Source organism: Chelonia mydas, chromosome 14 (genome assembly GCF_015237465.2).
Source record: "Chelonia mydas isolate rCheMyd1 chromosome 14, rCheMyd1.pri.v2, whole genome shotgun sequence".
Lineage (NCBI taxonomy): Eukaryota > Metazoa > Chordata > Testudines > Cheloniidae > Chelonia > Chelonia mydas.
The window spans coordinates 6,225,566-6,241,471 of NC_051254.2; the positions used below are offsets into that span (position 1 = coordinate 6,225,566).

The 15,906-nt window shown below is 40.7% G+C and overlaps 1 protein-coding gene across 4 annotated transcripts in view; it reads left to right on the plus strand.

Annotated features, from left to right (window-relative positions):
- LOC102930544 (ABC-type organic anion transporter ABCA8) overlaps window positions 1-15,906 on the plus strand; it is a 60,964-nt gene that overhangs the window by 27,021 nt on the left and 18,037 nt on the right. For all 4 annotated transcript variants that reach the window (XM_027817450.3, XM_037914196.2, XM_037914197.2 and 1 more), the window contains 13 exons: window positions 1,602-1,721; window positions 3,289-3,427; window positions 4,297-4,387; window positions 5,671-5,810; window positions 6,656-6,775; window positions 7,607-7,808; window positions 10,332-10,501; window positions 11,600-11,727; window positions 12,366-12,503; window positions 13,615-13,725; window positions 14,191-14,364; window positions 15,064-15,177; window positions 15,589-15,705. In XM_027817450.3, the coding sequence (XP_027673251.2) occupies window positions 1,602-1,721; window positions 3,289-3,427; window positions 4,297-4,387; window positions 5,671-5,810; window positions 6,656-6,775; window positions 7,607-7,808; window positions 10,332-10,501; window positions 11,600-11,727; window positions 12,366-12,503; window positions 13,615-13,725; window positions 14,191-14,364; window positions 15,064-15,177; window positions 15,589-15,705 (1,764 nt within the window). The remainder of the gene's footprint in view (window positions 1-1,601; window positions 1,722-3,288; window positions 3,428-4,296; window positions 4,388-5,670; window positions 5,811-6,655; window positions 6,776-7,606; window positions 7,809-10,331; window positions 10,502-11,599; window positions 11,728-12,365; window positions 12,504-13,614; window positions 13,726-14,190; window positions 14,365-15,063; window positions 15,178-15,588; window positions 15,706-15,906) is intronic.

Consider the following 15,906-nt stretch of genomic DNA (forward strand, 5'->3'; position numbering starts at 1 on the left):
CAGCCTTTTAAGTACTTGAAGACCATTATGTCCCCCCTTACACTTCTCTTCTCCAGCCTAAACAAACCCATTTTTTTCAATCTTTCCTTGTAGGTCATATTTTTTTAGACCCTTAATCATTTTTGTTGCTCTCCTCTGCACTTTCTCCAGTTTGTCCACATCTTTCCTGAAGTGTGGTGCTGGGAACTGGACATAATACTCCAGTTCTGGCCTTATCAGTGCTGAGCAGAGTGGAAGAATTACTTCTGGTGCCTTGCTGACAACACTCCTGCTAATACATTCCAGAATGATGTTTGCTTGTTTTGCAGCAGTATTACATTATTGACTCCTATTTAGTTTGTGATCCACTATAACCTGGAAAATCTGTTCTGCAGAACTCCTTCCTGCGCAGTCATTCCCCCATTTTGTATGTGTGCAATTGATTATTCCTTCCTAAGTGTAGTACTTTGCATTTGTTCTTATTGAATTTCACCTATTTCAGACCATTTCTCCAGTTTGCCAAGATCATTTGGAATTCTAATCCTGCTCTTCAAAGTGCTTGCCACCCGTCCCAGCTTGGTATCAGCCGCAAACTTTATAAGCGTACTCTCCATGCCATTATCCACATCATATATGAAGATAATGAAAATAAAACTTTTATTCACAAAGTTCTGTTTAAACCAAAGTAACACCAGCCTGCAAAGTTCTTGGCACTGTTCCATTCCTGCTGCTCGGCCGTGTGTAAACTTCAAACCGACACTAAAAACCCAAACTAACGTTGTAGACAAGGCCACTTTTATGTCTCAGAGCTCTCAGTCATAGTTTCTTGTCAGCAGACTCCTCGCTCTGCCTCCCATGGGAGTACCCCAGCCCCTTTTAAATGTACTGAGCTGAGCTTTGTTCAGCTCCCCATGATTGCTTCAGTGCAAGGAGGCATTTCCAGCAGAGACTATGAAACCCCTGCTGGGACTGAACCCACTCCCCAACCGCCGCCCACCCCCTCAAAATAACCACACCAATGTCAGGCTCAGCCAGTCTCCAATGACATGGGGACACAGAATGACTATACACTGTACCTATATCTTTTCCCATAGGAATGGCTATTTTCTTACAAAGTTCCCAGATACCACTTCTAGATGTGCCATTATTTAGTCATTATACCAAATACTGCCAGCCCCAAGTGTTCAAAAACATGTCAGAACCCACCCACCTCCAAAATGACGAGATTGGCTTAAAAGTCATCAGATTTTAAAAATAATAATAAAGATTGTGTTCTTTAATTTTGCTTTACTTTTTGAAAAAAATGAAAGCTGAGATTCTCGTGAAATAATCTGATTCAGCAGCTGTGGCTTTAAGACAAACACTGCATATTGTGAGACCTGCAATACAATCTCAAGAACTGGCCCCACTGGAAATTGTATCCCAGAATGACTGCATGGAGCTCAGCAAAGCATTTTGGGGTGTAACACTGGTTTCATAGTCAATTATTGACACCCAGTAATTATCTGTAACCCAGTTCCTGTGCTGCTCCTGTGTCCAGAGTGCTGTTTGGGAAACAACAAATAGCTCTGAGGAAAATCTTAAATGACTAGCTTGAAACCAGGATGTTCTCTGTTCCCTAGGTCCAAAAAGTTTTGACTATGTTGAAAATAAAAGACATCCAGGACTGCCAAGCTAGCAGCTTAAGCAGTGGACAGAAAAGAAAGCTCACGCTTGGAATTGCCATTTTAGGAGACCCCCAGGTAAGATTAACATCAACGTGTTGGTAGGACACCCTGCTGACAAGAAGGCAGATAGGCTGGTGAAAGTCGCCAGAAGCTGCTGATTTAGTTTGAAGAGCTGTGCTTTTCATAATGCTATTTATTATCCATTCGTTATGTGTATTGTCTTATGCAAGGCATTGGAACCTGGTCACCAGCCATCTCTGTCTGTGTACCTGTCACGAGTTGCACCACTCACCGTGAATCTGGTGCCACCTCTTGGTCACTCTGGGGATTAGCTCTTGAGGTTGCCACTCCTTTGCATGCTGTCACACTGTCTCCTCAGCAATTCTCTCATTCCCGGAACCCCGCAGCACCCGTTTTGTGACTCAGCCCTCCCGCTAGGTTACTCAACGTTCCCCCCCTTTTGGGGTACAGTCCTTCAATTCTCTGTCACTCCCACAGAGACCCAGGCAGTCTTCCTGTTCACTGCACCGCTGATCTATGCCACGCCCTCGGTGGCTGGGAGGGGAACCTGGGCCTACCCTTTACTCTGGCTTCCAATCCAGGGACTCTCAACCCAGGAGTTCTGGGCTTTCTTCTCCCAGCGCTCACTGCTCCTTCCCTGGAGTGCTTCCTATCACTCCTGGTTCCCCTCCTTGCTCTGGGTACTAGCTCCAAACCCTCCTTCCCCTTCCCAGGGAGTGACTGCCCTTTCCCAGCAGCAGCCTCTGTCTTTGCCAGCTTCCTGCCTTTATAGGGTCCGCCTGTTCCGGCCCAGCTGAACCTGCTTGCGACCAATTCCCCGCTCCCTGACTCTTCCTCCAGGTGCAGCCTATGGAGTTAATAGGCCTGCCTGGCCACCTGAACCCCTTCCAGTCCTGTGTGGGTGGTGGACACCCCATCACAGTACCAAACACTCACTGTGCCACGCCCCGTACAGATTGGTGAGGCTTCTGGTCTCTCCAGAGGGTGCTACGCCATAGGCCACCGAGAATCATTTTTGCCCTGGCCTAGCCAGTTGTGCTAGCCAAGCCTGTACACACGCAGCGTAGGACAGCATTCAGGACAGGTGCAGGCTTGTTAAGCCTTTCTTTGTGACTCTCACTGTAGCTGTGGCTCTGACCTCAAATGCAATTTCAGTTTCAGCTCAGGCAGACCGTGAACAGGGCAAGCTGAACCCCACACCAGTGGAGTGTTTTGGGGTTCAGAGCCTCAGTCCGATCTGGGGGGACTGGTCATGGGTATTAAGGTGTGCATGCTGCCTCTTCTGGTCCAGAGATACTGGTGGCAATTTCATGCCGAGGCCCTGCGGAGGGAACCATGACTGCATGGGCCAGGAGCTCTTGCTTACCCAGGCAAGAACGCACTCAATGAGAGATGAGAACACTTAGCATCTGTATAAATAGAGCTGTGTCTATCCATTTAATTCTCTTTCCTTCTTTGAATATAATGTTTTCCACAGGAAGTGTTGGATTTAGATGCTTCAGTCCCATTGAAATCCTAAACACTCTGCTAAATGTGCAATCCTAAATGTCAGAATCTGTGTCCCGGTCACAGAGTCTTTCATGTGGCTGGAATGGAATGTTTTATTATTTCCTCCTGGCAGGTTTTGATATTAGATGAGCCAACTGCTGGTTTGGATCTCAGTTCCAGATACCATGTATGGAGCCTACTGAAGGAGCATAAAGCTAACAGAGTAACCCTGTTCAGTACCCAGTTAACGGATGAGGCTGATATTATCGCTGGTGAGCACGGATTTCTCATTCCCCGAGAGATGATGATGATAATAGTAACACAGATGTCATTTTGCTGGCCAGAAATTTTCCAGTGGAACATTGTTCTGTCAGCAAATGCCGAGTGGTTGAAAGGAAAATGTATTGCGGAAGTGTGTCAGTTTTGACAAAATTTCATTTAGGAAAAAAATATGGAATGGAACATTTCAATTTTCCAGTTTGAAAGGATTTTTCATTTCAAGTTTTTAATATTTTACATTATATAATATAAAATGTAAAAAGTAAATATTGGAATGAAACATTTTGATTTTATCCAAATGAAATGTTTCAGTTTACATGAATTTTTTTTTTCAGAATTGCATTTTGGTTTTTCTTTTCATTCCATTTTGGAACAGAAAAAAGTTCATGGGAAATTCTTAGATTTTGAAATGGAAAAGCCATTCCTGCCCTGCTCTCAATGTCATAACTTGTTCTTTCCTGACTGTTGAGAAGGTTAGTCCCTGCTGTCTTTAGTACATCCATTTATTTATAAGACAGACCCAGGTCAGTGAGGTAATATCTTTTACTGGACCAGTTTCTGTTGGTGGAAGGGACAATCTTTCACACTTCACAGAGCTCTTCCTCAAGTCTTTCACAGGCCTGAAGAAAAGCTCTGTGAAGCTTGAAAATGTATCCCTTCCTCCAACAGAAGTTGGTCCAGTAAAAGATATTACCTCACACATCTTGTCTATCTCATGTCCTGGGACCAACAGCTTACAACAACATTGCAAGCACTTATTTATAGACACTTATGTCTCCCCTCACTCATTTTTTCTCTCTAGTGAGGAACAATCTCCCATTTTAGCTCTATGGTACAAATTATTTTGTTTCTGTTTCTTTAGACCGGAAAGCTTTTATCTCCCATGGGAGGTTAAAGTGTGTTGGCTCTTCTCTCTTTCTGAAGAGAAAATGGGGAATCGGTTATCACTTAAGGTGCAGTATACTGAGCTTGTGTTAAAGGGATCCATTTTGAGTACATTTTGGTTCTATATTTGTTGGGGGGGGGGGGAATAATAATCTCTATATTGTCAAAATTAATTTACACAGTACTGGAGGGCATTAGTTTTGTCGTTTGTATATTAAGCATCTTTCTCGGCTATATATTTTATCTGTCTGAGTACTGAACATCTGTTCATTTTAGTCCTCTGTCCGATACTAAAAGGAAAAGATCTTTTCACATATGGGTAAAAAATCAAAAAAACATGCAAAACAGTTTAATAATTCATGTCTAAAATTGGCATTGATTAACAATAAAGTACGTAGATAACCAGAGGACATAAGGTTGGCTGGTATTGTCCTCTTCCCATCTTTTGCTCCATTGTTTATTTGAATTGTTACTAAAGGAAACTCTCAATAACCTGAATGGGAACTTTGCCTGCATAAGAGTTGCATAAGGGCCTCAGGATTTGGATAAATCTCTGTCATTTAGCATTATGGGGCCTGGCAAAAACTTTTTTTTTTTTTTACTCATTTTTTTTCCTATGTTACATTTGACAAATTGTACAAAGTTCTTGATGTAACTGATCAGTTCAGTTATGAGGACTCCATTTGGTGTCCAGTCCAAATATTTCATCCCTTCATTTAAGAGAATAAAATCCCATGTGGCTGAGGACTATGTGCCTGATCCCGAGAGGTGTTTTGCTCTCTCAACCCCAACTTAATTCAGTGATTCTGTTCTGGGGCATATAGTGCAAATTTGGAATAACTGTGTTTTACTTGATATCTTCTAAATACACACAAAGAAAGCCCCTCTACATCTGTGAACTCTGGCAAGCTATTCTCTGTGATAGACTTTCCATATCTGATGTTCCTGTGCTTTTCATGCAACCTTTTATTTCTCTCAGGAATCAAATCAAATTCTCAATTGCAGGTGGCAGAAAGGCAAACCCTGGAGCTGATCCTATAATTAGATGCCACTCCTGCTCCTACATCACATCTAATATGTCAGTAACCTCTGGACTTCTCCATCTGTTTGAGAGAAAAAGAACCCTTGATAGTTTAAACAGCTAACATTCCAAATGCCGATTAGGTGTGTGATTAGAAGTCTTGTTACATATATGCTAGTGGACAATTCGTTTCTGAACTTTCTTCAAAAGACTTAACTTTTTCCAACAACTTATTAAGTGGCTGGATGTACATTTCTGGATTTGTTGGATTGTTCCAGGATGAACAGAAGAGGCACAGTTACAAATATTTCCTTTTTCTTTCCTTTCCAGCCTGCACATCAATGACTCTTGTGACTCTGCAAAAATGACATCTCTGGTCAAGCAGCATATTCCCAATGCTAAGTTATCTGGGCAGAGTCATGAAGAACTGATTTACATGCTGCCCTTTGAAAATGTGGATAAGTTCCCTGGTAACTATCACTTTGTAATTTAAGAGTGACTTTTTAGGATGTCATTGTAGCAGAGAAGTTTCAGAATAAGTCTAAAAGACTCCTGGAAGAAAATATCCATACATAAAGCTGTCTGAACTTTGTTTTCTGTCAATGTTTTGCCTTAATTATTTTATGTCAATTGTCTCTTTTTAAGCTGAGCAACCCCATTTTACCATATCTTTTTAAGGGAAAAGATAATGAACAGAAAGGGCTGGAGGAGATGGGTGGTGGTGTGAATAAAATACTGAAGATCTGGGTTTTATGCCCAGTTTCTGACACCTCTGTTACCTTTGGCAAGTCATAGTTACATGCTATGTTCCTCCATTTCCACATCTGCAGAGTCAAGATATAATAACTTCCTCACAAGGGAGTTGTGAGGCTTAGTACAGAGATTCATAGATTCTAAGACAATCAGTGATTATCTAGTCTGACTTCCTGTATAACACAGCAGGAAAACTTCCCTGAAATAATTCCTGTCTGGATTAGAGCATGTGTTTGTAAAGGACTTGGAGATCCTACCATGAAAGGTGTTGTACAAGTTGAAACTATAATTATTATATTTTATTTTATTTTTTGAGTGCACACCTTCCCAGTGAGCATCTGTATCAGGGATTTCAAATCCTGGTTGGTTGGATATCCACTCTCCATAAAATAGCCTGAAGAACTGTTCTCTGTCACTTAACTGTTTAAATGCCTAAATCTAGTCATGATGGAGGCTGAGGTGAATCCATATTTGGCCCAAAGTATTTAACAGCCACTCTGTTCTTAAAACTTTAAAATATGCAACTATAAGAAAGCAACTGTTAGATATTTTTGTGTTTCAGAACTGTTCTGTGAGCTAGACACTCATGTGTGCCAGGAGATTCTGAGTTATGGCATTTCCATGACAACCCTGGCTGATGTGTTCCTGACACTGGAAGAAGAAGCAGCAATTGATCAAGCAGGTAAGAAAGTCCAATGCTGTCCAAAGTGAAAAGGATGGCTCGGTCTTTACAAAGGCAAATTTCTCATTGAAGTGAATGGGAGTTTTGTCTGATAAGAGCAGTGGGATTTGTCCCAGTATCACGGATCAGATAAATCCAAATAAGTAACCTTATGGTATTTTCTGTTCCACTGAAAGCATCCCAAGGCATCTTTCCTGATTTCTGAAACAGTTCTTTTCACATTTTTATAATAACTGCCTGGAATCCTGAATCTTATTCTGGTCATCTCCAATTAGATGGCGGTTCTCAAATTAAACAGAGCACTCCCAAACCTGCCCAAAAAACTTAAACTCACTAGTGCCAGACACACATGCTGATGTGACTCATCAGGGCTTCAACTTAGTAATGGTTTGGTATATCATGTAGGACTAAAAGCTTGAAACGTCAGCCTCTGAGTTGAGTAGCCATTTCCAAACCCGGTATCCAAATATCCATTTCAACGTCCTACTCACTGATTTGAGAACTCAGATCAGGAGCATAATTTGCTGTAGAGGGCAGTAGCACCTCCCCCAAACCTTGGTTTGCCCCCCCTCTGAATTTTCATAGGTTGATATGCTCCACCTTTTCCCCCTCCCACAACTTTGCAAGATATAATGTGGAACATTATATGTGGCGATGAGATGCAGATTAAGTCAATTTGTTTGGTAAATCATTCCCCTCCTTCCCCATTTATTTGTAATCTAGGATTGATTCCATATTGCTCTTCAGTGAAGCTAAAAGGAAAGAACTTCTGTGTTCCAAACACGCCATGATAAGGGGTAAGCTTTAACTGGCCGATTTCTTTGCTCCTAGATTATGGTTTGTTCAGTGACGAGCAGGCAGAAGAGGAAAGAGACACCTTCTCTCCTGACGAATTGGAACAAAATCTCCTGTCACTCTCAGACACTGGAAAGGCGACTGTAAGTGGCACAGCCCTCTGGAGACAGCAAGTCTGTGCCCTGGCAAGAATTCGCTTCTTAAAGCTAAAGCATGAGGGTCAAACTATTAGGTCCATGTAAGTGCCAGAGTGTATCTGATCCTATATATGAAAAGCAAAAGCAAACTCAGACTGCATATGTCAAAAAAAAAAAACTGAAAAAATTTCTCACTGGTATTTATTTTGTCTATCAGCACTCAAAACAACTTGCAGATTAAATAGCGAATTCACCGTAAATAACAAACAGCTGAAAAAAACTTTTCAGCTCATGGCACCTTTGCGAAGTGACACTCCTGTCTGTAATATTGTTTTTATCTGCCTGTTATTTTCTGTGGCTTTGCTATTCCATGGGAGACTTTCTTACAGCTTTGCCAAATGAAATGTAATTTGGGGACTTGTTTCTTATGTTCACTTGTGATTGGGTATTGTAGTAAGGTCACTGTATCAAAATGTACCAGCCATCTAGGTCCCAAGGAAGCAAGAGGATTACTTGCTGAGTGAGAAAGCTCTAGTTCTCCATATCAGGAATGTGAGAGTTAATCAACGCACTCAGGAAACCACTTGGGCCTGTTTGCTGTCTGGAAGCAACTAAACAGAAGTATGAGCCAACAGAAAGGGGTACTTTGATTATGTGAGACAAGCAGAATGTCTCTTCCAGATCATGGAAACCCTGCAAACTTCACTGTAATCTCACTTTGATTTGTGACACTTTGCTTAAAGATTTGGGGTTAGGGTTTTGGTTTTTTTCCACACCATCCTCCAGGAAGAAGAGTTTAGAAACTATTTTCAACCTATTAAAAAGTTTTTCAGTTTCCCCTTAAGGGAGAGAGGGTTCAAAACAAAGACTTTCTTGTTGTTTTGGTAGGGCAGCTAAACCAGTCTTCCAAGGAGTTTCAGAGACCATGTGTTTCTCACCTGGAGAAGGAAGTCACCCCCGATCCTGTACTCTTCTGCATCTTGCTTTACTTTACTGAGGAACCAGGCCTAAGAGATAGGGACCTCAGGTACAGGAAGGGAAGTGGTCTTCGGGAAGGTAATAAAGGGAAGTGAAAGCTCTTCCTGAGTCTTTGCGCTGGGTTCCAAGACTATGTCTCCCTGGTGCTGGGCAGGCGGGAGCTCTGCTTCCCTCCAAGACACTAACTGACCAAATGCAGAGCAGCCCTGTTGGACTCACACATGTGTTTAAATCGCTACAGTAGATTCACCAGTCTAGTCAGAGGAGAGACTGTGCATGTGGTTTGGCCCATTTGACTTCGGCATTATTTTAATTAGAAATGGGCCAAACCAAAATCATAAATCACAAAACCCCAGATGTGTCTGGATCTGAACTTTGAGGCCTGAGCACATTTCTGATAATATTCTTTATTAAGGCTGCAGCAGGTTCGTCCTTTGAAACGGACAATCACAGTTCTTGAGACTATTATTAGAGCTGGTTGAAAAATCTCCTGCTGAACATTTTCCCATTGGAAAATGCCATTTCACCAGAATCGAAACTTTCCATGGGCACCGGTCAAATTGGATGAAATTTTGCTTTGCGGGGCCAAAAAAAATCAAAATAAAACATTTCAAAATGCTCCGCTTTGACATTTTTGGAACAGAACATTTTACTTTTCTATTTCAGAATGCCCTTTTGTTTTGAAAGTTGATCTTATATTATATTAAAAATAATAAGGAAATCAAAAGGAAACACTTACCCCAAAACAACTTTTTGAAATTTCAAACTTGAATATTTTGTTCCCACTTGGAACAAAAACAAAATTTGAAATCACTGAATTTCCTGTGAAACAGACATTCTGGTTTTCCCCCACTGCTCCGCTTATTCTCATCATTGTTTGAGGGAAAGAAGCAGCACCAATGGGATAACATAAATAGATACCAGGTTCTTAAATGACAGAGCTAATATAGGAAGAAATGAGTCTGATACCAGGTCTGTGAAGGATGGTGGTCCGAGCAGAGTGAAAGACAGCAGCTTCTGGGGTCCTGGCTGCCGGGCACTGAAGTGGCAGTTAGAAGTGGCTTGACCTGGTGCTGTGTTTTTCTATAATCTGCCCAGGCAGCCACACGGTCCAATAAGAGTGGGGGTAGCCATATCAGAAGAATTTCTTGTCACCCACCATGGAACTTTTCAGAGTCCCGCTCTTTACCTAGGGCTTTGTTGCTTGCCTCTGGACACAGTCCCAAATTCTTACCTGTATGCCATCCTCAGCCTCTTCCCCTCCTCTACCTCCTGTCATCCTTGCCCCCCACCTTCTGCTCTGGTTTTGCTCGCTGTCCCTGCAAGCATGGTTTATGCATGGTGTGCTCATCAGAGCACTCGGTTGCCTGAAGCTTCTCTCTGCCAGGCACACCTCTGGGTTGAAGAAATGATAGGCAGAGACCAGGCACTGTCTTAAAGGTTTGTGATCATTCCACATCCCTGAGTTGCATGGCTAGCCTTTTAGCTCTAAGAAGCCTGCAGGTTTGTCAAAATCAGTTGGTATGATGCCAAAAACATGGTGATAAGAGAGTATAAGCATCTTATTTTGATTTTCTAGCCAACTTGGCACCATGGATTAATAAATGGATGTATATTGTAACTCATCACCTACTCTTCCATTTTAGATTACTGGTGTGTGGTCTTCTTATACTGCCTTTCCTGATCTCCAAGATAATAAGTGATGGAGAAATTGTTGCCCTTACGATGAAGGTTTCACCTCAGATGTATTTTCTCCAACCTGGACAGCAGCACCTCCGAACACGTCACACCAGCTTATTGATCCTCAATGATACAGGTGAGAAAAATGGAATTAATAATGTCAATGTTGGAATCTACAACACAGTACATTGTAAGTGTCCTGTTGATTTTTTTCTTTCAAAGAAACACACGAAACCAGTACAAAGTCGCAGAGTATATTCCTGCACTAAATCCTAGTGCATCTTAATAGTGACTCCCTGAATAATTCATACAAGATCATTACATTAATTAGTTTAGACCAGAACAACATTTCTTGTTTGCATGCTTTGAAAATGTGAAGGGTTATAATCAGAGTCACTTCTAATCCACTATTAAATGGCTGTTGCATTTGCCATGATATCCATACCTTGCTGCATGAATCATCTCCAGATTTTTTTTTAAAATGATGTTTCTAACCTTCATGGTTCTAAAGTAAACCTTGGAAACCTGAATCAAGTGTAAGCGGATTCTGTATTGGCTTCCTGCATCTGCAGAGAGCCTGCGCTCATAACTCTGAAAGGTTTGACTGCCCCTAATCATCTCAATGGAATGTTTAGTTGAAAACTGAAATTGTGGGGACCTGTGGAGAGCAGACTGACTTTAATACCAAAAGAAACAAGATGGGTAGCAACTTTGCTGATTCATTATTCACAATTAATGTTTCCGAATATTTCATTTCATAAAATATTCTGAGATTTCAACTTTTCATTGTGATTTGAGACAAAAAGCAAATTTCAAAATCTCTGAATTTCCATCCTGTAGGAAATTATATTTTTTAACCAGCTTTACTTCTCACCATGTGAACTTCCTGATTCCTGTGCGCAGCAAAGTAGTTTTTGCTAAGAAATACCTTCCTGTTAAAAGGTCAGACCATGCCCCCTTTCAGAAATCCATCACTTGAAAAATGTTAGATGTGTAAGTCTAGTGAGATGGAAGAATTTCAAAGAGCTTCTCTCCAGACTTTCAGCTTCCAATAGACCTTATTAAAGTGACATTAGAATTTTACTAGGAATGGAGCTAAGCCACATAGTTCAGATCTAGATACAGAATTTCTCACAGAGTAGGGTGTTTGGATGGGATCTTCATTTTGATTTTATCATTCTTGTGCTTTTACTATAAAAGAACTGTCTAAATTCTGCTTTCTCTAATTTGTTAGGTTCAGACATTGAGGACTTCATCCAGGCTGTGAAAAGTCAGAATATAATGTTGGAAATAGCTAATGGGAAAAACATCTCAGATGGTCAAGAATACAATGGGGCTATTAAAGTATCACTTGCAGACAAGGTAACTGAGACTAAGTAAATATGACGTTCTGTAAACTTTATAACTCAAAAACCACTGATGGAAGATGTTATGGTTATTTATTATTATTAGAGGTGGATTCAAGAAGCAAACTTTGGATCTAGCCTTTCCTATAGTTTGGAGACTCGTTTTTACTTTGGCTCATTGTACAGAAATGTGTCTGCAATGAAATCCAGATCTAGAGCTTATATCCAAACGTTGGCAACATCCAGGTCAAGGGGTTGGTTTATGCTCATCTCTAATTTATACAGTATTATGAATGCACATGACAGTTTCTATAATAATACAAAGAAAAAGGTCTCTGCCTCAAAAAATAGATTAAAGAGGGTTTTGTTAGAAGAGCAATTTGAAGAATAATAAATTTTTAAAAATCCTTGTTTGGGTTTTAAGCTAGCAAATGGAGCAGGTATCATAAAAATTTCATGGAGCAAGGTCAGCATACAACAATAGTAGAGATACGGGGATTTTTAACTGTAAAATCTGGGCCAAATTCTGTGCTTACTCACACTGATGGAATAAATGGGCCAAAATTTACCCCTCTGCTTTTTTCAATCCAATTTCCTCAGCTAGCTAAAGTCTAGTTTTTAGAGTGAAGACTGACTAATCTTTCATTTCTTCAGCATTTCAGATTTTCAGTGATGTGCCATGCCATGAGAATCAATTGCTTTCCAGTGCTTATGAACATCATTAGCAATGCATTACTAAGAAACTTAAATTCCACTAGGCATATTCAAGTCACGACTAGGATGTCCCCTATGGTATGTATTTGACATTCTGCCCAAGATTTTCAAAAGTGATGTGTTATTTTGGAAACCTCCATTTTTGGATGCCCAACTTGAGAACCCTTAAAAAAGCCTGATTTTCAGAGAGTGCTGAGCACTCACCCTCTGAAAATTAGGCCTCTTTAAAAGGTCTCAAGGTGAGCACACAAAAATGGAGGCACCCAGAGCGACCAGTCACTTCTGAAAATCTTGCTACTACGTGTCCCCATGTTCTCTCTTTTATATCATTTGAGGTCCCTTTCACCTGTTCTCTTTTCCAAGCTAAATGACTCTAGCTCTTTCATTCTCTAGTCATGCGTACAATAAGTCCCTTCCAGACATTCTTGTCACCATCTTGTCTTTTTGCTGAATTTTCAGTCTGTGCTGTTATATATTCCTTGAGATGAGGGGACCCAAACTGTACACATCATTCCTTACAAATGCAAATCTGTGTTTTACATGGGATAATACCGTTATGTTTTCATAGAAATTAGAGCTAGAAAAGAACTGCTAGATTGTTATCCAGACAGTGTGGGACAAGCCTTTAAGTCAAGCCATTCCCATCTCTACCCCAGCCAGTGCCAAATTGTTTCCACCTGTACATTTTCTAATGATTTGCCAAGTCTGGGGAGATGAATGGCCATTCCATCTCTAGGTACATTAGCCTCTGCTTGGGAAATTTCTGCTGGAGTGTGTGTGGATTCTAGGGTGGAGGGGAGGGTAATTATTTCCCAAGAGATGAGTTCTTCCAGTCCCCTGATCATTTTTGTTCTTCTTTGCATTTGTTTCAATTTGTCTCCATCCCCCTGTATTGTGGCATCCAGGACTGAATGCAACATTGCAGGGTCAGTCTGTAGAGAAGTGGCATTGGCTGTCACCTCTCTGGGTGCCTTACTAAAAGGGGTGCTTTGAGGTTGCATGGACATGATGCCTCTGCAGATGCAACTTCAAGCCAGACCTTTGTAAAGCAACTAGGATGCTTTTGTTTCTTCGGCTGTGTGGTGACATTATTTAAAATCTATTCTGTTATTATTATTTATAGGCATTACATAAGCACCCATGGCCATTATATGAAAGCATATAGCCATTTTTGCTTACTGTTTTTTAGATATCATCTGAGCACGGAATAAGGTTACTTTGGCATTCCATTCTTTTCATGTCTATTTTAGCTTCTGGTTTGGCACCTCACTTTGCAATGAGCAGCATAGGTGATTACAAGGTAAGAATGGATACTTTGGGTAGGTAAAAGTAAATGTCATATCTGCTGTGTTTCTTGTTTTTAACAATAGATCATCGCTTTTTCACATCTTGTAAAGATCTGGTGAGAAATCCAACCACGTCAGTGTTGTTTCCCAATTGGAAAAATGTGTGTTTGCGCGCGTGCTGTTCCTCTGACTTCTCCCATTGGTCCTAATCCTACAAACACTTCATGTGAGCATGTGAGCTGTAAGATTGATTTCAGTGAGACTACATATGCAGTCAAAGCTAAGGAAGTGTTTGCAGTATCGGGGCCATACTTTGGATTATCCAAACTCATATCCCCTCCCCTAACAGAATTCTAAACAAGTATTTTTATTTTTTCATATCTATTTTTCCAGAATGTATTTCCCCTTCCATCTCGTTCAATGTAATTATTTGACAATTGAGTGAATGCTTTCTCTTTCCTTTCCATTTCCTTTCCTAGATAAAAGCTCACTCCCAGCTGTGGACTTCAGGCATGTTCCCTTCAGCATATTGGTGTGGCCAGGCTCTGGTGGACATTCCTCTCTGCTGTGCTCTTCTCTTCACAATGACTGGGATTATGTTTTTAATTAATTATAAAATTATTCTGACTCCTGGATTATTAGCCTTACCTATGGTAAATTTCCTTTTAACAAACTATGTGGAAAATTCATCTTCAAGAATAAAATAACGGGGGGAAATTGAGGCCTGACTTTTTAAAAATGTTATCCAAATACTTTAGGCTCTTGCATATCCTTCACCATCCTTGTATCGGAGCACCTGTTTTCTATTCTGAGCTTTGGGAGGTTTGAAAGATCTGTGTTGAAATCTTCATTGATGGATATAGCAAGTGCTGACCTTAGAGAAAAGTTTAACACCCTAAGAAATCCATGCCACCTCATTTTCTCAGTTGTCAAATTGGCTGTCTTTTTCTGGAGAATCTCAGTAATAGAATTACAGCAAGGGTATTCTACAGGAGCACTGTGCTGTGTCAGGATAGATGGAGGGAGCAATGTGCCCGTCACCTGGCTATGTATGCCTGATTTTACACTGCACATTACCATAAGTTTGTCACTTTTTTTCAGCACCAAATTCAACATACATGTTCAGAAGGGAGAAATAGCTGTCCAGTCTTAGCATGTTATTGGGTTTTCAGTTTGCAAGGAAGCGGTGTTCACTACAGTAGCATCCTTTCCCAGCTCCAAGTCCACTTTGGTTAAGGTTAGGTAGCACAAATGTTCCATCAAAAATGTCTGTGATACCATTTTTATCCTCTAAATTTGTGTTGCATATTGTGTGTGTTGGCATGATGCTCATTCTGATTCTCTCCATTCAGGTTGTGTCTATATTTGGCTATGCAGCATCCATTGTCGTCCTCACTTATGTGATCTCTTTTGCTTTTCGCAAAAAGAAAAGCTACAGTGACCTTTGGGCTTTTATCTTTATATTTGTAAGTACATGAAAGGTTTGAGGGGGGTTATAGTGTCATTGAAGATCAGATTTTATCATAGTGACAATCACAGATGGATCAAGCAGAAAAAATTCAGAGGACATAAGTGGGGATTTCATCCTGGAGTTTTGTTCAGCTTCTTATAAAGACAGGCGCCAATTTCAAAATTTGGACCTGGATCTTGCTTTCAGGTTCAGAGGTTAAGAGGAGCTCCTGCTTCCCACTTGTCCAGCATCTGAGCAGGACATTCCATAACTGCTAAGATACCTGCAGTTGGAGCATGCTCACTGGGGAAACGCTCTCAAGCTGATATCTTCAGAGAAGCAAAATAATATATATAATTTTCTCTTAAAGTGGACTAATAGGTGTGTTGCCTTTGGTTTGTTTGTTTTTTTTATCATGGCTTTCTAGGTTTCTTTCGTGCTTGATGGAATTTATTATATAATCCATGTGAACTTCATCACGACCATCCTCACTGCATTGATTCCTTTCTATACGTTAGCTGGCTGTATGAGAATAATTGTGAAGGTGCGTGCAGAACATAACAAACTCCAGCATAATAAGCTTTTTTCTAGTTTTAATTTGAAAAAGTTGCAACAAAACCTAAAAAAAACCCCAGGAGGTCGGATGAATTGTTTGTAGCACGCTGCCAGGTGCAGTCTGGCTAGATATGTACCATGACCTGAGCCTTGGGTTAAAATTTCAAACCAGTGCAGTAATCGTTACCAA